We start from the raw sequence: 23,924 nt of genomic DNA, 5'->3' as shown, positions 1-23,924 counted from the left end.
CATATAGTGTCTTCAATGGGGTCCAACGGGTCGAAGGTCCAGATGTGAGTTTCAGTGCATCTTCAAAGTCTCGACACGATCCAGCCGAGGAATAAGAGTCTCATCTAGACAAACCAGCCGACATTTATAACAAAATAAACGCTTATATACTTTTAACCACAAATGCTGGTCTTGCACTAGCTGTGATGCGGCACACATTACGTAATCAGGTTGAAAGGTCACGCGTGTTCCGGTTCTGAAATGTAGAGCGAAAAACTCATCTCATTTTCACTTCAAAATCGTCCGACATCGTTGGTTTACCTTTTATTTATTTGTAAATATTTTTACTACTTTTTGTACCTTCGCTTGTAAACACTAGGTCGGTTCCGCCTACGTCACGCTTGACCTTTCAACCTGATGACGTAATGTGTGTCGCATCACAGCTAGTGCAAGACCAGCATTTGTGGTTAAAAGTATATAAGCGTTTATTTTGTTATAAATGTCGGCTGGTTTGTCTAGATGAGACTCTTATTCCTCGGCTGGATCGTGTCGAGACTTTGAAGATGCACTGAAACTCACATCTGGACCTTCGACCCGTTGGACCCCATTGAAGACACTATATGGAGGAACATCCTGGAGTGTTTTCCTCAAAAACCTTCATTTCTTTTCCACTGAAGACAGACAGACATGAACATCTTGCATGACGTGTGGGAGAGTAGATTATCAGGAGATTTTAATTCTGTATTCCTGAGTCTCACTCCCTCTTCTGTCCTCTTCCAGACCCCTCGCAAGAGGAAGACGCGACACAGCTCCAACCCGCCCATGGAGTGTCATGTGGGCTGGGTGATGGACTCGCGAGAGCACCGCTCGCGCACCGCCTCCGTCAGGTGAGAGTGTGTGTGTGTGTGTGTGTGTTACAGATGAAGGCGAACCAGAATATATATATATATATATATATATATATATATATATATATATATATATATATATATATATATATATATATATATATATATATATATAAATATATATATATATATATATAAATATATATATATATATATATATATATATATAAATATATATATATATATATATATATATATATAAATATATATATATATATATATATATATATAAATGAATGAATGAACTTTGTTGTATAATGAATGTAAAAAATTATACAACAAAAATGAACCATCACTGAACTTTCTTAAGCTGGACTGTGACACTATTTTCTTCTAGAAACAAACTTGCATTATTCTCCTGTTATCTCTGTAAAGCTGCTGTGAAACACTCTGTGCTGTAAAAAGCGCTATATATAAATAAAGGTGAGTTGTCTTGTCTGTAGCTCGACCGCGAGCCCGTCGGAAGGCACCGCAGCGATGGGGAACTACGGCTGCACGCCTCAGTCTCTTCCCAAGTTCCAGCACCCGTCGCACGAGCTCCTGAAGGAGAACGGCTTCACGCAGCACGTCTACCACAAGTACCGGCGACGCTGCCTCAACGGTGGGTTATCAGTTTACTTTGATGTTTTGAATGGCTTTATACCAGTGGTTCTCCACTCGTTTGGCCATGGGACCCACATTTCCCCCTGGTCATCAAGCCGTGACCCACTTTTGTAGGAATATATACAGTAGCAGAGAATGTCTAATATGGCGAGAAGTTTCACTCTCAGTAAACTTCCGGCTTCTGAACTGGTTGCAGTTCCACTCTGATTCCATATGAGGGCGCTCACAGGACGAGTGCAGAATGAATGGAGGTCAATGGCGGTATAACCCTCAAAATCCACTTTTCTCAGGATATAATTTTTTGTCTAGTAATTTGAATGTTGTATTCGAAAGGAGATGCAAAGAAATTACACATTGCTGGGTGTTAGATTTTTTAGAGTCACTTATTTGCTTTAAAAAAGTCTTTCAAAATGTCAATGACGTCAGAATGCTGACGTCATTAGCAGAATGCTAGCGTGTTATGGGCAACAACAACTCAACCTGTAAGAAATCAAAACGACATAAGTACTCGTTCATTCAACTTTCGACCTAAAACCCATGTTGAACTTGCAAAATCTACAATCACATCTGAGATTTCTCAACGGCAATCGGGTGAAAGAGACAAATTTAGCCGTCTAGCCCCATTGACTCCCATTCATTTTGCACTCATGGCGAGCGCCCCCAGTGGAATTATGGTGGTACTACAACCAAAATTCGGTACAATAGGGCTTAATAGGGAGTGGACAGGCTCTCCGTAGACGGGCTCTGACAGTAGTCAACATTTGAAGTGGATCAGAAAAGTTCTTCAGAGTTGTCCTAAGACAAGAACACGGGAATGGTTCAAAGGTCATGTATAACTTTGATGAAAGATTTTGATCCACTTCAAATGCTGAATACTGTCTATATATGTAGGCCTATTATAATACATTTGTTTACACAAAAATTGACACACACAAGTACTGTCCCCCTTTACTTAACAACACATACAAGAATATAACTAATACTGATAAACAGTAGGCCTATAAGGTTAAGCTGTTAAATAGCGGTCCCAGACTAGTTTTTGTTAATACAATGTTGGTAAGTCGTTTAAAAATATACAAGATTACACAGTAAAAATAGTGTCATTTTGAGGTTATGGAAACAACAGTTACCATGGTGATACACAATACTAACACGAACTGTTAATGAAACATGGAAACTGCTCCTGCTGAACAGTGCACATCAGACCTGCATGCTAATCCTTCTCAGCTAACACACGACGTACCAGCAACGAGATGTATTGGTTTTTTACTTTTATTTCGTGACTTACTAATTTACAACGTAACAACGTTTCATGCTCGTAGTTTCTTTTGCGCTTTATATTTAGTGAAACGACACATGCTCTAAACACACATGCTCTAAACACACATGCTCTAAACACACATGCTCGCTCTAAACACACATGCTCGCTCTAAACACACATGCTCGCTCTAAACACACATGCTCGCTCTAAACACACATGCTCGCTCTAAACACACATGCTCGCTCTAAACACACATGCTCGCTCTAAACACACATGCTCGCTCTAAACACACATGCTCGCTCTAAACACACATGCTCGCTCTAAACACACATGCTCTAAACACACATCTTAAGCATGCAGAATGTAAGTGGACTTTTTTTTGTAATTGCGACTTTGAACGATTACGTAATCATGGCATCCGTAATCGCGGTTAGAAATGCGGTTAAGTGTGCAGTCGTTCTGATCTGTGGTCTTTCTGGTCCTGCAGAGCGCAAGCGTCTGGGCATCGGCCAGTCTCAGGAGATGAACACGCTGTTCCGCTTCTGGTCCTTCTTCTTGCGGGATCACTTCAACAGAAAGATGTACGAGGAATTCAGACAGCTGGTGGTGGAGGATGGGAAGGAAGGATACAGGTATGAAAATAATGCTTGATGCTTTTCATTTGAACAGGAATGTTTGCTCGAGAGCGGGGTGTAAAGTCGCTTCAGTGTTATCAGTGATTTTAATGGCTGTCTGAATCAAATGTTGGCATTAATTAAAATTATTTAACACCAATAAATGACTAAAGCATGAAAAATTGCATCAACGTAATTCACACCGCGCAGTTTGATAATCTACTGAAGTTTGCGCACGTTGAAATAAAGTAAATGTGACCTCATGTTGTGCCAGTCACATTTACACACTGCCTCCGAAACTTTCGTCCGTCATATTTGATCAGATTTGATTTTCTGCGTTTTTCGCATCCGTATCGCGCATTTTGAGAAAGTGTTTTGACAATTCAGATCCGAAATTCAGAACTGTTCAGGATCAATTGGTTCACAGAAATTGGTGGTCTTCTTTTATACGCGTCTCCAGTATCGCTAGCAAAGCATCAAACTGAGCCACTGACACACTGAAGTAAAGTTTGAATCATCGGGATAATCCCGCAGGAACTCTCCTTCTCTACGCAGTCTCAGGATTGGATGGACCCAATATTTCCCAAATAGTTTTCAGTTTCATTATTCCTGTAAGTGAATTACTTCAAACAATCAATCCATGATATCAATCCAAATCTAATATAAAGAAAACCAGGCTGATTACATCAGAGGTCAAAGTTTATTTATAAAGCACTTTTTTAAAAATGGCAAGTGTTTATCAAAGTGCTGTACACACACATCCCAAATCCATGATACAAACAGTCAACAGCACAGAATAAAACAATAAGACAATTCTCACATAGAGTCAAATGCCAAACTATAAAAAAGTTTTTAAGCTAGTTTTAAAAATAGCTAGTGTTTGAGCCTGTCTAATGTACAGGGGCAAACTACTCCAGAGCTTGGGAGCCGCCACTGCAAATGCTCTGTCACCCCTGCTCTTCAGCTTTACCCGTGGGACAACTAAAAGCAAATGGTCAGCAGACCTAAGTGCTCTTAGCGGAGCATACAGCTTGATCAGGTCAGAAAGATATTCAGGTGCTAAACCATTAAGAGATTTAAAAACAAAACACCAAAATCTTAAAATGAATCCTGAAATGGACAGGTAGCCAGTGAAGAGAGGCGAGAACAGGGGTAATGTGTTCCCGCTTTCATGTACCCGTCAACAGGCGAGCTGCTGCATTCTGGACCATCTGTAGTCTGGAGAGAGAGGCCTGACTAATGCCTATATAGAGGCCATTACAATAATCCAGACGAGATGAAATGAAAATGTGAAGTAGTTTTTCAAAGTCTTTTAAAGACTGGTTAGATTTCACCTTGGTGAGTTGTCTCAATGGAAAAAAACTAGTTTAAACTACCGAGTTAATCTGTTTGTCCAGTTTAAAATCATAATCCATTATAACACCTACATTTTTTACATAGGGTTTCACAAGTGGATTCAATTCACCAAGGTCCAAATCTATTGATTCATAAGTGTTTCTGTCTTTGATACATAACTTCTGTTTTATTTTCCTTAGTTTTAATGAAATGTAGTGCCATCCAGGCCTTAATTTCCTCAAGACACTGCAATAGAGGCGCTAAAGTGCGAGTGTCTATTCTTTTCGAAGGCAGATACATTTGCGTATCGTCTGCATAACAATGAAAAGAAATACCAAATTTCCTAAAAGGGGAGCATATACAAGGAGAACGAAACGGGCCCCAAAATAGAGCCCTGGGGGACCCCACACGTGAAAGAAGCCGTTGAGGAGGTAAAGTCTCCAAGACGAACTGAGAAAGTTCTTTTGGACAAATAGGATCTAAACCATGGCAACGCAGTACCCTTAAAGGGACATTAAGTAGGAATTTCCCCCATCTAGTGGTGAAACTGTATTTTGCATTCAAACGAATAATACTCTCCAGCGCCTCACTTTTTCAAATGCGCGTTGCATCTACGGTAGACGTTATGTACTAAAAGCTATGACAGGATGTCTTATAATAGCACTTCGAGTTTTCCTTCGGGTGAACAGGTTTGTTATTTAAAACAAACTGAAACTTGAATCAACGAAAAAAAGAATGTTACAGTATAAATTACTGACTGTGAAAAACATTAACTATGGTAATTAGTAGTAATGCCGCCTTTATTCGTTATATTTTTGAAGTACGTGCACTGTTAGATATCATCATCATCCGTGCCTTCTCTAACGTTACTTTACTCAATAGCTGCTATTCATCAAAGAGCCTGTTTAACTTACTATGAATAGAATAGATAAATAGATATAACTATAAATGTTCTACTGTCTATATAATAAAGTTCACAACCAAGCAATGAAAAAAAAGCTTGTAATTAAGACCGTAACATTGACTTACCTGTCGAGAAGAAAGCAGGCAACTTCAGGGTCTCTTTTGAAAGCTTTCTCCTGCATTAGCTATCCCGACATTAACCCTTGTTTTTGTAATCTCCGGTCACGTTTCCTTTTACGTCTATTTTGGACTTTTTCGATGACGAGGACTCATCCTGTGACTCAGCATATGTATGAATGAACGGTGTATAAATAACCGTGCAGTGCAGCCTTTTAAACTTGCCGCGGCAGTAGCGCCTCTCACTGCTCTGCTCCTCCTCTTCTGCTGGCTTCAGTCGTGACACTGGCTCTGAACGAAACGTGTTGTGGAAACGCGTTGGCCTAGTACTTTTTGTCCCTCTCTGCTATTATAGTTTTTCAAGATGGCGGAACTACATGGAAGCCTCTGTGGACCTACCCGTCCCATGTATATAAAGATAATAAATTCTTCGTTTACGAGGATTAGTCTGATCATTGGCATAGGTATTTGTACACCATTGAGGGCATATTTATGAATAAAAATATTGATTTTAGATAATAAAATACCTAAAAAGCTACTTATTGTCCCTTTAATGCCAACACATTGTTCTAAGCGTGTAATCAAGATCTTGTGGCCCACAGTATCAAATGCAGCCGAAAGGTCTAGTAAAATCATGGCAGAGAAAATAGACTCGTGGCATATGTTATGCATATAATAATTCATTCATATAATAAATTATTCATTCCAGTGTCTGTTTAGCTTTAAAACACGAGCTCTGTCATATTCTGTGATTGTTTCTGAAGAGCGTGAACCCTTACACATCGCGCTGTGAAATACAGACTGAGCGGCACCGATCAGATGATGCGCACACTGCGTTTCTCGACTGGATAAAGCAAACAGCGTCTCGCTAGTAAAGTTCTGCTGGATGTGGATTGCAATCAAGGTAAAGATTGCGGTGACGTACAGGAGTCGTATAGTAGCACGAGTGATCTGTTATATTAATGTGCAAAACAGTGTGTGTGCTCTCGACACACTGATCGCACGTTGTATTTATAAACAGACACATTTCAGTACCTTCACGTTATTTCCACACATTCAGGATGTTTTGATTCGTCATGTTGCTGTGTTTAGTAATTCTGAATGGATCCGTGTACTGTAGTGCAGTCAGATCAAGGCCATGTGGTTCTGCGGTGTGTTTCCCTGAACACAGCGTTAGCCAACTATGAGCGCAAGTTCTGTCGTTATCAGCAGTTCAACGAGTCTGTGTTTCACTCGTTGACAGCAAACAGCATGTCAGAGTTGTGTGTGTAGCGACAGATCTTGACTTGTGGTTAGAAGAGTTTCTAGTTTTCATGACGTGGACTCAATAAATCCAGATTTTTTTTTTTTTTTTTTTTTTTGAGTCTCCAAGTGTCCTTTTTTGGAAAGACACAAATTTACTTAAAAAAAAAAAATAATAAAATAAATACCTTGCAGAAATTAGTTTTGTGAGAATCATCCTTCAATCTGACGGTTTACTGTGCTGGATATAGCAAATGACGACAAAATGAACGTTAAGATAAATGATGCTTAATTTCCCTAAGTATGTGATTTTTAATCAATTAAAAAAATGTAATCTATTGACAAGCCCTACTGTTTACAAGGAGCAAATGATATGTTTCTATTAAAAGCTGATAATTTCACTTATTCAGAATTCTGTGACCTCAGTATGGCGTTTGACTGCATTTCCAATGTGATCTTTTTTTTTTTTTGAGCGGTCAGTGATGGTCAGTGATGTTCTGATTTGACAGCGCTGTGTTGTTTCTCAGGTACGGTCTGGAGTGTCTCTTCAGGTTTTATAGCTATGGACTCGAGAGGAAGTTCAGGCCGGACATATTTAAAGATTTTCAAGAGGAGACCACTAAAGACTATGAAGCAGGTCTGTCTTAGCAAACAACAGATGCATTTGTGAAGTGTGTGTGTGTGTGTGTGGAGCTCTTGTTTATTTCTTCTTCATACGCCCTGACAGGTCAGCTGTATGGACTCGAGAAGTTCTGGGCTTTTCTTAAATACTCGAAAACAAAGAACATGGAGATCGACCCCAAGCTGCAGGTGCATCTAAGCAAGTTCAAGCGTCTAGAAGACTTCAGAGTGGACGTGAGTCGTGCATTTCTCCTCATTTTCTTAAGCATGGAATCAACATGGTTAATTTCATATAATGCACATTGATTGCATTTTTCCAAATGAAAAAGTTTTTGGATTTTGATCATGTTAGAAGTCACTTTGTCAGACGTATTTCCTCCTTGGTTGGCGTCACATGTCCTGTTTACAGCTGGTATTAAAATGTTTTGGTGGATCGGATCACAAGTAGAGGAGGGAGACACATTCCCGTTTACACCTGGTGTTTTAATCCGTCTCTTCTGTCCACTTTAAAGCACTTCTGTCCTGATTTCTTCAGGGGAGGGTCTATGAGTGGGTAAATGTGTGGGCTTTTTCAGATCTTTTTGATCTAATGGTCGTAATAAGCTCACGCACTTTACATATAAATGCGAAAGAAAAACATATGGAGAACATCAGCTTTCGTTTCTGCTCTGACAGACACGAGACCAGCCGAACGCTGTGAGTGTGTGTTAGAAATCAGGAACGGTGAGAACATCGAGCTTGGTTCAGTTTTCATCTTCAAACCAAACTGGTGTCTTCAGCCGATGAAGTTTAGACCCGTCTGGCTAGATCTCTGCCCTTAATGTTCACGCATTCAGTCAGTAGATGGAGAGAAGACGGCCTTTAGTGGCTGTTTGAGCACATTCGACCACACGATATATTGTCACTAGAGTGTCGTCCACTTGTGATCCGATCGACCAAAACACATCTTGACACCAGCTGTAAACAGGGCCTGAGAGACGCTTCAGTTTCAGGAGTTGAAAGGTTATGCTCGAGTACCAAACCATGCGTTATTTCTTGCCTTCAGCCGCCAATGGAGGAAGGTGGGCGTAAGAGACACTCTTCCAGCGGAGATGGCCGTCGCCGTCACCCTTCCCAGCAGTCCAACCGAACCCAGAACCAGGCCGCTTCAGGCTCCGCCCCCCCGGCTGGAGCTCCTCCCACCAGAGATGCTGCTTCAGGCTCCGCCCCCCCTGCTGGAGCTCCTACCAGAGATGCTGCTTCAGGCTCCGCCTCCCCGGCTGGAGCTCCTCCCACCAGAGATGCTGCCAACACCCCGAGCCAGCGAACCGCTTCAGACGGCAAGCCCCCGAAGTGAGCGTCTCACGGGCCGCGGGTCCGACCGACCGAACACAAGCATGACGCAACGGCTCGCCAACGAACGGCTCACGATTGTCCAATCTAGGCTCTTCCATCTTCCCCTCGTTCACAGCATTTGTGCATCAGAAACGGACAGCAGAGGGCATGAGAAATACTTCCATTCTTCGTTTTATTAAGACTTTGAAGTTTTATTCCTGTTGTATCATTGGGGTACAAAAAGGCTTTTGTTGAATCTTTCTGCTTTATAATCCTCAGTGGACTCACTGTTTTATTTGGCTGAACGACGCGTGATTCCACCATGATCTTCTTTTTCTTTTCTTTCTTTGTTAGAGATTGTGTTGAACGATGATAAGATTGCTCTTGACTAGACTAGGTACTGGATGAGGCAAACGCGTAACACAGAAAATAATGCAAATACTATATAGATCTGCAGTTGTTTGAGCGAGATGATTTTGTTACCCGTGTAGTTTTTTTCTCGGGAGTGGACGCTAAATTCTATAGCTAATAACTTTTAGCGTACCGTAAGCTTGGCCATCACTGTGACACTAACGTCCCGCCTGCCAAATCCTCTCGCTTGCTTCCAAGTGTCACGGCCTGTTACAGAAGACGACGACTACCTTCACATGGACGAATCATTCCTCCGCTCATCATCGCTGTCGAGGACGACCCGAGGCGCGCAGCCGAGCTCGTTCACCGGCACAATCACACCGTCTCCTGCCAACGGGAGTCTTGCCAGAGTGTTGGTCCTAGTGTACATATGAATTCAAGAAATTAAGAGACATTACACCACCTTGGCTGTACGTGTCATTTATTGTTTATAGAGATATATTTGCCTTACGTGTTCACCTTTTTTATGCTCGCCCTAATGCGTTTTGAGTTATTATGGGTATGTTTTAGTATCACTTCTTGCTTTTCTTCATACAAACAGCATGTCGGTCTGAGTAAAGGGAAACTGACCTCAGGGTTTCAACTGGAATCATGTGAAGAAAGGCAAACCTGGATTATGATGATTTGAGATGCATTTGAAAACTTTGCCCGACTGCCTTTGGATCATAAGCAATATTCCAATCTAATTTATGGGATTTCACTTTTGAATTCGGCCGCCATATGAACGCCTACACACTTGTTTGCTGGAATGTTTTGGGTCATGCTCTCTCTGGTAATATTTGGATTTAAATTTTATCTCATTTTAACTCTCGGCAAACATTCAGCAGCTCCCGTTCCCCGTTCCCCTCGGTGGGCTTCTTCATTCACAGTAGCTGTGGTCAAATCCTGATGAGAAAACCCTTGTGATCACTGATATAATTAAAAGGCTTTTATTCAACTTAAATGGTCTTTTCCATTGTGCGAGTTCATGACGGTTGTTGGTGCTGCTTCAGAGGTCAACGGCTCAACTGGGAACAGACAAAATAGTTCATCAAGCCATATAAATAACTGTATGTGATCCATTAAAACTGTTAATACTTCATTGCCATGACTCGTATACACATTCGGCTTATTGAGAAAAGAAAAATGGAAACTGTAAAATACTTGAACCAAATCTTGTATCATAACACTTCATCTGAATTATAGGCAGATGTGATTTGCTATTAGTGTGATTTGTAATTTTGCTTTTAATAAACGGGAAAAAAAAAACTTTAAAATGATCAAAAACCTTAAATCAGCTGTTGAACTTTTCTTATAAACCCAAATCATTTTCACAGGTGTTGGGATAGCGCCGATAAGCACACATTCCCACTCAAGTCCAGCCATTTTTAGCGATGTTCTTTCTTCAGGTGATGTAACCTCCTCTTGGTATGGCTGTTGCTGGATGAAGCGTCCTCCACGTGTTTACGGTCCTCCACTGAAATCATTTCTAAGACGAGGTTTGACTTCAGTTATTATTCTGTCACCCCTACTGAAACATCCAGCATTGCTGGTCACCAACATGAGGAATGGTTTGCATGCTGGGATAGCTTGGGATGCTGGTTCCTGATTGGCTGGTCTTCAGAATGGGAAGCAGGAGTTGGTGGATCAGCTCAGTTTAGCTGGAGAACACCGTGATTATGCTGGTCCGCCAGCTACACCAACACTACACCAGAACTAACATGGAATTCATGCTGGATTTTTCAGCAGAGATCAGACCGGCATCAATAGTGTGTGTCAGGTTTTTGTAAATAAAGAATTGAATTGGCGTACTTTTGTTTTGGGGCTCAATGACCGAAGCATCTTTTCGAACGTCAGGATCCATTCAGAAGCCCTTTCAAGAGAAGTGTTCAATGAATCTGTTGACACGATTGAAGCCATAGCCTCCGTCTTTATCCGGTCATCACAAGATCTCTTCATTTGTTCCTCAGGAAAGCAGGGCCAATTTAATTCAGATAGAGTTATGGACTCAGATAGAGTTAACCATCTCAGATGTAACAAGTTGCATGTTTTGCACTTTATTGATGTATGTTTTGAATCGTGTGTCATTTCATGAGTGAGATCTCGATCACCCTGCACAGAGTCTCTCTGGGCTTTACATTATCTCCATCTCTCAAAAACATCTACAGTATTCATCCACGTTTTAATATGCCTCTAGTCTTCGAGCTGCTTAGATGGATGCCAAGGCTTTTTGGGTCTGGAAGAATCTGTTTGCCAGCATGGCTGCAATACGCTGGATTTAACATGTTAAGGTATTTTCATGCTTTATTGCAGGATATAAATGACATACAGCACCTTTAATGGAGCAGCTATATATCATATCTATATCATACCTTGGGCTGTGTGTATTTTGCCATAATTTGGTGTGCTAATGCTTAGGCTGTTTAGTTAGTCTTCGAGCCATTCCTCCCAGGATTTCATGAACCCGTTTGGAATCTGGTCGCTCCGGCCACAGGTGACTCAATCCCAAAGCTCCTATTGGATTCTCCTGATATTTCATATCATGACTTCACATTTGATCAGATGACTTTTCAGACCACTATATCCATGCCAAGTTTCAGGTCATGGTTATAGTGTAGGGTGCACACATGACACATTTCCAACCCGCTTCAGCTCACCTCTCTGGTGATTTATCAAGTGACCCTGAAGACCTTGATTAGCTGGTTCAGGTGTGTTCAGGGATGAGCTGAACTCTGCAGGCCAGTGGGTCTCCGGGAACTGAGATTGGTCTACACCAGGGGTTCCCAACTCTGGCTCTCGAGGTGCACGGTCCTGCACAGTTTAGGTCTAACCTTGATCAAACTCGCCTTTCTGGTAATCCTGAAGACCTTGATTAGCTGGTTCAGGTGTGTTTGGTGGATCTCGAGGGCCATATAGTGTTTAAAGAGACTGTGTTGCCAGATCTGTCTAGGGAAAACCACAAACAAGAAAATGCCTAAAATAAACCTAAATGAGTGTAAATGATTTATATTGGAAATAAGACCTAAAATGCCTATTTTATTAAATACTAAGTTCTGTCATGAAACACTAGATGGCGCAGGCTGATAATCCATAACTCAATTCGGTAGCGATCACATCATTATCTAAATAGTGCAGCTGATTGGTTGCTGCAATTGGTTGTTTTTAATTAAACATCATATATAAAACATGCGTACGCACAGATTTGATTTAAGAGTGTGCGTACGCTAAAATCCACACCGACGTTCAGATTTATAAAATCAGTCTTTGACGTGAACACTATCTTTTCCCTTCTGGAAGAGAGTCGGAGAACTGCAGGTATTCAGAGATTCCTGTTCTTGCTGCTCGCCGTTCTCAACATTAATGACATTAATATACAGCGGTGTTAATAAAGCGGAGATCTGAAACCATTCAGCTGCGCACAATCTCAGGATCATTTGCGATTTATAGATTTCACATCTGGAAGAGAGATTTTAAAGGGTTTTTTGCGAACATTTGTTCTCTGAATCACACAAACGCTCTTTTGGGAAATGATCGTAATAGATCAAATGCTGGAGAGTTTCTACGCAACAGTTTATAAATGAGTCCCCTGGTGACTTATGGAGGGTCCAGGCCCGTATGACAATGGATTTCTTCATGCATACTCTGGTTCCAGAGGACAAATTGAACAACATGTGTCTTTATTTTACTCTGAGCATCAGAATTATTAATGATCAAACACACCCAGTGCAGCAGGTTAGCTTTAATGAGAAAATCCAGAAACTGATCTCATATAGAGTAGATGAATAGGTGGACTACAGTACAGTCATGGACATGCTCAGTTCCAAGAAACCAGCACCAGATTTTCAGTATTAAAATATAGCATTGATCAGTATTAAAATCATTTATCAACTGTATAAATGTTGGAGGTATTCTGACATAACTCAGACACAGATTAAGAACAATAAAAAGGACTGTATAGAGGAATTGATCGTCTACACGACACAAGGTCATTTGACAGCATTTGAACCCTGATCCCAAACAACGACTAGAGCAGCTTCAGATAAAGTGCGATACAGTAAATTAGCTTAGTCCTGCATGTATTAGTACAACGTTTTAGGTTGAATGAACCTTAATGCAGTGATACTGAATGCAGGAGTGAGTGTCCATACTCCAGATCGATTACACTGCTTGCGTAAGAGTTATCTTTACTTAATCAGTAATGTAGCCTTGCAGAGAATACAGGAACACGTCTAGCGCACACGTGGATTCTGGTTAGTCTTGCTCTTTCTTGGCGTGTTCGGGGATGCTCTGGCTCAGCGGGGTCAGACCCAGCAGGACGGTGTGCCGATCGTATGCCTTTGAGTTACGGAACTTGTCGTCTGTCCCGTGAAGCCTGTCCAACACACCCAGCACCCCATAGCACTGATTAAACCTGCGGGCGAAGAGGGTCAGAGGTCAGGCGAGAACTTGTGCTAAAGAGCAGGGTTTTACCGTAGTAGGTCTATCCAAACTGATGATGCCATCATGACACACGTCATGTTTAATGTATTGCCTTTGATTTTCCTCCTAGAAAACATTGCTTTTTTTTGCTTTTTACCGTATTTGTATTGATGATTTTTAAGCATAGCATTAAGAAGAACAGGGAAAAAAGAAAACAATAGAACAGGGGGTTCTGGTTTGGGGAAAGTATAGATTCACATATACAGTCATTGCTTGTTTACATTACAGTACTCAATCCATTGCTTCCAGTATTTTAGAAATAGGCCCTTTTTAAGTCTCAAAATAAAAGTAAATTCTTCCATATTGTATATTTCTTATACCCTGGAAATCCGAGGTCATTAGTAAACATTGCAAGATGGCTATGGATGAACACCAGTTGTTTGAAACGGCTTTGGCCGCTACAATGAACGAGTGACTTGACTTTTTATCTAAAAGAGGAACAGAAGATGGCGCTCGAATCGTTCCTTTGAAAGAAGTTGTGTGTTCTTGCTGTTTTGTCGACCGGATACGGCAAGAGTCTAATCTGCCAGTTAGCTCCGCTGGTAGCTGAGCGTATGGGGCTCGTTGTGATTGGTCGTAGTGTTTGGTCGCAGTGTTATCCAATTGCGTGCAGTGAGATTTTCAAATGCATGCTTGGTGCCGCCCCTCGAGCTGGCCAAGTTTCATTAGTCGACGCCAGACCATTAATCTTTTAGATTTAGGTCTGGATTTCCAGGCTATATTTCTTTAACAATTTCTATCCATTCTCCAAGTAAGGGGAGGCCTGCTTATACCAATAGAAAACATTGCTTTTTCAATGGAACACCAAAGGAAATGACATGTACATAATCACAATCTATATTTAGCCTCGATGCGATACCTGAAGCCAGTGCTGGAAACCCATTAGAGCAAGCCTGCAACAATTAATTTAGGCTCACTCATCCTAATTGATGTCAAAGAAAGCACAAAAAGCTGATAGATGTTTTGCAAATGAAAAATGCTAATAAGCTGCAAACGGGTAGGATATGGAGTGATATGGTGGGGACAGAATTTGCAAATCATTTTCATAAAGAAAAATTGCCAATACATTGAAAGTTTTGACTCTGTTACATGATGCATCACCAGTTTGCATGTATGTATCCTCACATGGACAGCTATCAGCTGGTTGAACAGCTCTCCAGAGTTTGCCGGTTATCTCATGAGAACAAAGTTGACAGCATGAGTTGAAAGTAGAGCACAGTTGAAAGGCTCATTGATTGGACAACAGCACAGATCAACTCTACCTCACGGTCATAAACCACGTCTTACTGCACACTACCCGTACGCTTATAACTACAGATGCACCGGTCGACCGGCCATAAATCCCAACCGGTTTTATTTTTGCTGATCTCTATTCTGGACTTGTGGAAAAACTGCATTGCAATCATTTTCCTAACATGTAATTTGTGTGGAAATGTTACGAAGTCTGTAAACTGCAGTATAGCGGTCACCACAGAAACTGCTGCTCTTCCATAAGCGCCACCTACTGGCAGAGAGTGGATCTGCATTTTCTTTCAGTCCATCTGCTGTTTTTGTTTTGTGTAGGTGTGTCTTATGTAGCATCATTTCACAAGTCAACACTCTACACTACACTTGTTGCTTAAAATCGTGATATACCATGTCATTTAAATCAAGAACAACTGCTCATGTTGCATGTGTGCAGCATCTCTGTTTGGATCATGATTAAAATGCAGTGGTTCCCACTAATTTCAAATGGCTACACATTTTTTTAAGAAACAAATAAAATTGCTTGCAAAAAGAAACAAATAAATTAAATAAATACATTTGCAAAAAAAATAAAAATCGGACTATTAGAACCAATTTGCTTGTAAAATGATTGGTGCATCACTATTATAACCCTTAGTTAGGTAATTAGGTAGTTTCTGTGAACAAATATACAGGATTTACTTTCAGCTTTCAGGAAAAACTTTCACTTCTGGGATATCACTTGTGAATATAATAAAACATTCCTCATTTACTTCTAATGGATTAGTCCACGAAGACTAAACACAATAAAAAAGCATACAAATCAACTTTTGGAACCACTGTAAACGTGACTAACACTCACACACACACTCTGTTATTTATTTAAAGGAGTAGTTCACTTCAGAATTAAAATGTCCTGATAATTTACTCTCCTCCACGTCATCCAAGATGTTCATGTCTTTCTTTCTTCAGTTGAAAAGAAATTAAGGTTTTTGAGGAAAACACTCCAGGATGTTTCTCCATAGTGTCTTCAATGGGGTCCAACGGGTCGAAGGTCCAAATGTGAGTTTCAGTGCAGCTTCAAAGCACCTTTCAACCTGATTGCGTAATGTGTGCCGCATCACAGCTAGTGCAAGACCAGCATTTGTGGTTAAAAGCATATAAATGTTTATTTTGTTATAAAATGTCGGCTGGTTTGTCTAGATGAGACTCTTATTCCTCGGCTGGATCGAGACTTTGAAGCTGCACTGAAACTCACATCTGGACCTTCGACCCGTTGGACCCCATTGAAGACACTATATGGAGGAACATCCTGGAGTGTTTTCCTCAAAAACCTTCATTTCTTTTCGACTGACGAAAGAAAGACAAACATCTTGGATGAGGAGAGTAAATTATCAGGACATTTTAATTCTGAAGTGAACTACTCCTTTAAGATAAGCCTATTATTTAAGGCTCTGATTTACTTCAAATCGAAGAACGAACTGGTGTGACGTCGTTTCAAACTAAATATATTGGTGTTCACCTCAGCCCTTCATGGACACACTGAGCGCTGGCCTTACTTGAGATGGTGGTAGTCGTGAAACTCTGGCGAGGGCAGCAGGGGTAAGTGGTACCCGCAGTGGGAGACGGTGGTCACCAGCAGAGCGATGGTGAACCAGAGGCTGGTGGTGGAGACGTGCGAGCCGAGCAGAATCGGACCCGCCAGAGCCGGCAGCATGTTGGACAACTGCACACACACACATCGGGGGCGTTCAACACACACCCACTGTACGGGTCACATGATCACACCTGAGCCGGATCTTACCACATGCTCCACCGGATGAGCGTAGAGCGCCACCACTCCCACCGGAGCCGTCCACTCGTGGTGGATCTTGTGGATGCTCTTGTAGAGCGACGGATGGTGGACCAGCCTGAGAAAAGGAGAAGATGAGCTCATGAATGTGAGAAATATTCAGTCTGATCCATCAGATTCTGTGCGTGATGGAATTACGCCTCCGTGTCCTGATTATATTGCCTGCTATATTTAGCCTACCTCTTATTTATTAAATCCAGGAAATTGGTTGATGAAACATTGATTAAAATTAAGATTAAATTAATACAAAACGAAATTCACTTTAAAGAAAGGTTTTCTACAAAAACAAACTTAATGAAGTGGTCAAAATCATGCCTGCGGCCCACTCCATTTGTCTCCCGATATTCGGGATCATCTTATTCATGCTTTTCATATAATCAACATGAAATTTAAAAAAAATATTATTTTATTTAAACATGAATATGAAATATTCGTTTTTTAATGACTGGGCTACAACGCATAGGCCTATTAGCCTACAGGCTACAGAGAAATTTAATGTCGGAGCGTTGCCGGTGAGCATGTGGGGGGAGAGATACAATTTTCGATCAATCATCGAATATTATTTTGCTTGATATGCCAATTCTTTATATTTGGTGCTTTAAATGCCTGTTTGAGATCTCTGTGAAAGTTTTAATTGTAGGTTTGTGGCCCTGAGTGTCGTGATTTCGGTTTCATTTCGCATAGGCTATAGCCTACAGCCCTTATAATCATGACGCCACGGGTTTTTGTTTAAAAGAAAGAGCGTAGCCTACATTTGTATGTAGGCCTATATATGGGAAATTGATTTACACAATACTTACTAAAATATAATTAATATCATTTTATTGCATTTGTATTAGTTGTTTGAAGAGTAAAACAAAAAAAATCGGTCGGTCTTAACGCAAGTTTTACAACCGGCAAGTCGGTCGGACTAAAAGGGGGAAAAAAATTAATTGGGTCGGTCCTAAATTGACAGGGTCGGTCGGGTTACGGCAAACAAGAATATTTGTAAGGATGGCCTGACTAAAACACATATTTGCGTATGTGTAGTGGTAATTTAGACATACAAATATTGCACATATTTTTCATCCGCTACCCGCCCGCAAGGAGTTCATTATCCGCCCGCATCCCCGCCCGTGAATTTTAGGAATGTCACAATCCACCCGTTTTAGCCACTTTTATGCGAGTATCCGACCCGTTGCAGGACTCTGGTGTGTAGTAGAAGAGCATCATGTGACATCTGACCTGTGTGTGTAGTAGAAGAGCATCATGTGACCTCTGACCTGTGTGTGTAGTAGAAGAGCATCATGTGACCGCTGACCTGTGTGTGTAGTAGAAGAGCACCTCCTCCATCAGGCCGCAGACGGACAGCTCCAGCAGGACCCAGTGGAAGCTAGGCAGCTCCGGGCTGCACGGGTCCCCGCGCCACTGCATCAGCATGAAGGTCAGAACCACCACCGGCACCGACAGACACACCTGATTAAACAGCACCGTCTTCACCGCATGACGCAACCGGCCCGCGTCCACCTGTCGGAAACACTCATTATACCTCTAAAATGTAGTTTACTGGAGTTGCTAACACTCTATTTTGATGCTCCGCAACAGACATTCTACTGACTATAAGGGCCCTATTTTAAGGATCTAAGCTTATGGTCTAAAGCGCACGGCGCAAGTGCACTCAGTGTCCGAATCCACTTGTGCTAGTTTTACGACGGGAAAAATGGTCGGTGCTCCCGGCGCTGGTCTAAAAGGGTTGTCCCAATTCTTATAATGAGTAATGGGTGTGTTTTGTCTCTGTTCTCTTAATGAGTAATGGGTGTGTGTTGTCTCTGTTCTCTTAATGAGTAATGGGTGTGTGTTGTCTCTGTTCTCTTAATGAGTAATGGGTGTGTTTTGGGCGTAACGTGAAATAAACCAATCAGAGTCTCATCTCCCATTCCCGATAAAAGCCAGTTGCGCTCGCGCCTCGGCGGATTCGCTATTTACATGGAGGAAAACTGAACACTTCTCCAGAGAGTAAATGGATCTGCTTGTGCGCGAGGTTAAAGCTGTGAGTGTGTGTGTTGTGTGTGTGAGGTTAAAGCTCAAGCAGACCATCTACGGGACAAGCCGGATCCACCATATCTTTATGTACACAATAATAATATTTTACATTGTAATACTTTTATTTGTAATATTTGGCTAATTTGTGTGCTGCTGTGCAGCCCTGTGTGCGTAATAAGCAGTGTGTGTGTGATAAGCAGAGTGTGTGTGTGTAATAAAGACAGTGTACGAGCATTGTGGACCCGCCCGCACATTACTAACGCGTTCTTTAAATAACAAATAAAATCCTGCGCATTGCCTTTAGAGCAGGGTTCAGGTGGTCAACGGCTCAGTCTATTTCAGTTCCTCAAAATAGCAACGGTCCAGCAATGCTCCTGAACACACACTCGTTCTCAGACCAGCAGCCCATGGGCACAGATGAGCGCAAATGCATTTGCTATTTAAACAATGCGCCGCAGGACGTAAAAATGAAAACTGCGTCGGGCTGAAACTAGCAAAACACACTTGCGTCGCCGGGTGTGTGATAGGGCCCTTTGTCAAATTATTCTACTAACTCCACCCCTAACCTAACTAATGAGAGTTAGTTGACATGTAGTTAGTTATATCTCTAAAGTGGAGGTAACTCAAGGGTAAAGCATTATCTGATGTGAAAACACTGGGAAAACCTCCTCAGGAAATGTTCAACTGTACAGATTATTATTATCAGACTTCTAAAAACCTGTTGCTTCATATAATGACTGAGACTGTCATCGGTGAACTCTGAACTTTATCATAAACAGGGTATTATTGAGCTTCTCTCTTTGCTTTAACAGCCAGACATTATTATTATACACTACATAATCTACACATGTAAGTGTTTATGACTGATATTTTAAGATTATATATGCTGTGTAATCTAAATTCATGCAATGTGTGCTAAAATTGTTATCAGTGCAGAAAGTTATCACTTTACAGGCCAATATTTTCATTCAACTGCTTTTGGACTATGAGCTGCAGTACAGACAGAAGAAACAAAGAAGAATATTTACTCTAATTTATCAATACATAGCGATATTTGCAGATATTTTACTAATACACCCTAAACATCTTTGAGCGGTGCTGCAAACGAGTCACAAAATTAAGAGTTTTGAATTGATTCACTGAAACATAGTCTAAAGTAATACACAGAAATGACTTAAGTCTAACATAATTGTTTCCTGCATTTTTGCTTTTTCATGTTTAAATCAGAGACGCTATTGAAACATGTCTGCATTATTAGTGAGTCACAAAATAAGGAAGGATCATGTAATTTGTCTAATGACAAGGTTGTTAAGAAACTTACTGGTCAAATAGTAATTGCATTAAAATCAGTGCAATATTCAATAATGTTGCTTAATCTTTCATTGTCTGCAAAATAATTGTGTGAATATTAAATATATTTCCCAGCCTCAGCAAGAACTAATCAGTGGGTTTGGGTCTTCATTATACTAGGGCTGCCACTATCCATTATTATTATAATCAAGTAATTAACCAATTATTGTGATGATTAATCGAGCAATCAGATCTTTTTTGTTATTAATAATTGGATCCATACAGTCTCAAAAATAAGTAACAAACTAGGGATGCACTGATATCAAAATGTTGGCCTGGTTATAACCATCAAACCCATCAAGGCGAAGAGAGCACATCTGATGTGTCTCAGCTGAAGGAAATATTATTTATCAGCTTAATATATCGGCCTGATTTTCTTATTGAGACGATAACATTAAAAATGAACATATATCGGCTGATACCGATATGGTGGCCAATATATGGTGCATCCCTAAAGCATACATGAACATTATCCAAATTAATCGAAATTTAATTTTAAATCATTACGTCATGGTGTAACATTATGAACTCTATTTAATGAATTCATTTTATTTTATAGTGCAATTGTAAAATTACAATACTAATATTTACGCCTTAATATCTTTCTCAAACGTCCTTAAAGCTTCTCCTTTGTTGGCAACGTGTTCATAAACGCTTGTCTTTACAAATCTGGTCGAGTTAGTAGCGTATGTTGCGTTTCCAAATGCACGTCAGACTGAATAGATGGAGTTTATGATTTACAGTGAATCGAGCGGCTGAAAACATGAGCCGCTCACAGTGCCGCGCTTCACTCTGAAACACACAGCCCCTTTATTTCAGTAAAACACAGCCTTACCGTGATTTGATAATCACTAGTAAAGCCAACAGTGATTTCAAATGTATGTCAACATATAGAGCAGCCCTGGTATAACATGGTCTAATAATAATGTAAGAATGTTTTTTTCATGTACACTACCAGTCAAATGTTTTGGATTGTTAATATTTTTAATTTTTTCTTCTGCTCACCAAGGCTGCCTTTATTTGATTAAAAATAAAAACAGTAATATTGTAAAATATTATGACTATTTAAAATAACTGTTTTCTATGTGAATATTACAGTAAAGTGTAATTTATTCCTGTGATCAAAGCTGAATGTTCAGCATCATTACTCCAGTCTTCAGTGTCACATGATCCTTCAGAAATCACTCTAATATGATGATTTGATGCTCAAGAAACATTTATGATTATTAAAAAAAAATTCAGGATGGTATGATGAATAGAAAGTTCAAAAGAACAGCATTTATCTGAAATATAATCTTTTGTAACATTATAAATGTCTTTACTGTAACTTTTGAAAAATTGAATTAATCCTTGATGAATAAAAGTATTGATTTATTTTAATTATTTCCACAAAAAAAAAAAAAAAAAAAAAAATCTTACTGACCTCAAACTTTTGAACGGTAGTGTTTAATGTTACAAAAGATTATATTTCAGATAAATGCTGTTCTTTTGAACTTTCTATTCATCAAAGAATCCTGAAATAAAAATGTAAATAACTGTTTTCAACACTTATAATAATCATATAAATGTTTCTTGATCATCAAATCATCATATTAGAGTGATTTCTGAAGGATCATGTGACACTGAAGACTGGAGTAATGATGCTGAACATTCAGCTTTGATCACAGGAATAAATTACACTTTACTGTATATTCACATAGAAAACACTGTTTATTTTGAAATATGATTATTTTTATCAAATAAATGCAGCCTTGGTGAGCAGAAGAACATTAAAAATCTTACAGATACAAAACATTTGACTCAGTCACTTCTGGCATTTTACTGGCATTTACAATTACTCGACATGGGTCAATTGTATTGGAGGATTTTTACAAATGGAGTGATGGTGACAGCCCTGGGATGAATCCCGCACCGTTAGAAACAGGCAGTAATGATTGAGAGCTTAAACAGGACGATACCGGATTGTTTTTGTCAGGCTGAATCCTGTAGCGTGTGATGAAGCTCGGCTTTCCCGTGGTGTCGACCAGCATCAGCAGGGCGTTAAACAGCCAGAAGGAGAGCGTCGGCACCAACATGGTCCCTGTTCAACACCACAGACAACATGCAGGATTGATCCACTATTCATGTTTGGGCAGAAACCACGGTGAACTCTTAGCACTGTTGGGAAGATTTAATTAAATTAAATTGCCTGATGCAGAATACAGTGGCCTTTGCCAAAATGATGCTATTTAAGTGAAGTTTTGAGAGACTGACACTAACAGAGATCAATATGTTTCTGTTTTGCACTTTGAGGAGGTCAGTTCAGTCTAGAACAACAGATGCGTGAACGCTTCATGATCAGTGTCCAGAGGGGAAGCTGCATAAAGGTTAAAAAACAAGTTTTGCTGAATCTCTGACCGGTAAAAAACAAGGCGGCCTCATTTCCCCCCATGGCTTGGTGAAGCTTGGTCCACTGCGTCTGCCAGAAATCTCCAGACGCTCCCCAAAACCTCTGCAAGTGCCTTCAAAACACAGACACCTCATTAATGATTAATGCTCGATCATAAAGGACACGGCGAGCACAAGGTACAGATTAGCAGGATTTGAAATGTAAAGCAAGACTGTGGAAATGAAAATTGCTCACCATGTCACTGAGTTTCTAAACCCGACCAGGAAGAAAAGCCCAGATCCGATGACAAAAGCTGCTTTCTTCACCGAGTCCCAAAGCCCTCCAGTGTTCTCCTTCTTAGAGAGAGATGAAGACAAAATGCCACATCATATTGTTTAAAGTTCAACTAATGTATAAAGTGCCACCATAAGAGCATTGATTGAACTTATACACCACCAGTGAAAAGCACTGTGACATAATAATAGAATAATAGTAAAGTCATCAAAACTACGAAATGACACAGTATTTCTGACAGGAACAGGATTGACAGCTTGTAAACTTTAAGGTTAATGGTGCAGAAACAATTCAGCATTTATTATTATTACCTTATTATAGGCTATATCTTTTCGATGTGCAACTACAAGTTATTATATGCAATGTTTGTTTTCATCAAATTAAAATAGCAGTTTCAATCTTTTAAATAGTTTCTTTGTAAACTTCAGTAAATGTTTAAAACACGTTATGCAAAATAACACGACAGCGATGATGTAACAACAGTGACACATCTATAGTTACACACACATTAAAGTAAGAGTTCAGTGAGACAGCACAAACCCACGCAGTGAACAATAATGCAGTGAAATGACTTACTCTGTCCATGCTGGCGGTGTGAGATCAGGAGCTGACAGTCATGTCTGTTTATACTGTACATGTTTACAGCCTCGTCTGCGTCACCAGCTGACCTGTGATTGGCCGACCACTGGTCAGCTGACGACCCGTGCAACATGATTGTGGAGGAAACACCAGTCAGTAGCCGCTCCTTTCTTGATTAAAATATGAATAATATAAAAATCTTGAATAAAAAAATAATACCTAACAATAAAATCGCATCTACTATCATAGACACAGCAGATTGTATTAATTGAGAGATTTATTTGCAGTCTCAAAAGTGAGTAACAGTAGGGATGCACTGATATGAACATTTTGGCCGATACTGTTAACTGATAATTATTTATATTTGAAAGCCGATAACTGATATATTGACCCATAAATCAAAATCCAAATTTTTATATAATTTTTGAGAGCCTGATTACAAAAACAAAAGTCTCACCATTACAAGCCA

General features: G+C 40.2%; 2 protein-coding genes across 3 annotated transcripts in view; one reads left to right on the top strand and one right to left on the bottom strand.

Moving 5' to 3' along the window:
* The window catches only part of larp1 (La ribonucleoprotein 1, translational regulator), a 42,995-nt gene extending 32,414 nt beyond the window's left edge, over nt 1-10,581 (top strand). The window contains exons 14-19 of the mRNA XM_084387325.1: nt 760-866; nt 1,331-1,488; nt 3,239-3,383; nt 7,490-7,599; nt 7,690-7,817; nt 8,629-10,581. Of these exons, the coding sequence (XP_084243451.1) occupies nt 760-866; nt 1,331-1,488; nt 3,239-3,383; nt 7,490-7,599; nt 7,690-7,817; nt 8,629-8,919 (939 nt within the window). The 3' untranslated portion in view covers nt 8,920-10,581. The remainder of the gene's footprint in view (nt 1-759; nt 867-1,330; nt 1,489-3,238; nt 3,384-7,489; nt 7,600-7,689; nt 7,818-8,628) is intronic.
* Nucleotides 10,582-13,011: 2,430 nt separating this feature from the next.
* faxdc2 (fatty acid hydroxylase domain containing 2) lies at nt 13,012-23,552 on the bottom strand. Of its 2 annotated transcripts, none has more exons than XM_084386799.1 (8): nt 23,453-23,552; nt 22,838-22,938; nt 22,612-22,715; nt 22,173-22,294; nt 18,143-18,348; nt 16,795-16,900; nt 16,550-16,716; nt 13,012-13,698 (listed from the first exon to the last, which is right to left on the bottom strand). In XM_084386799.1, the coding sequence occupies exons 1-8, from the start codon at nt 23,459-23,461 to the stop codon at nt 13,539-13,541; spliced, it is 975 nt and encodes a 324-aa protein (XP_084242925.1). In that variant the 5' UTR covers nt 23,462-23,552; the 3' UTR covers nt 13,012-13,538. The 2 variants fall into 2 exon arrangements, with proteins under 2 accessions (XP_084242925.1, XP_084242926.1); XM_084386800.1 differs by having other exon boundaries at nt 22,838-22,935; nt 23,453-23,534.
* Between the last annotated feature and the right edge of the window lie 372 nt (nt 23,553-23,924).

Source organism: Rutilus rutilus, assembly GCF_951802725.1.
Source record: "Rutilus rutilus genome assembly, chromosome: 18".
NCBI lineage: Eukaryota > Metazoa > Chordata > Actinopteri > Cypriniformes > Leuciscidae > Rutilus > Rutilus rutilus.
This window is presented reverse-complemented; position numbering and strand designations above follow the sequence as displayed.

Bases quoted from the DNA above. Each gene is read 5' to 3' on its own strand.
- faxdc2 (XM_084386799.1), bottom strand. The intron at 22,295-22,611 runs GTCAGAGATTCA...GGTGTTGAACAG, and splicing joins GGCCGCCTTGTTTTTTACCG to GGACCATGTTGGTGCCGACG. The intron at 16,717-16,794 runs GTAAGATCCGGC...GTGTGTGTGCAG, and splicing joins CTCATCCGGTGGAGCATGTG to TTGTCCAACATGCTGCCGGC.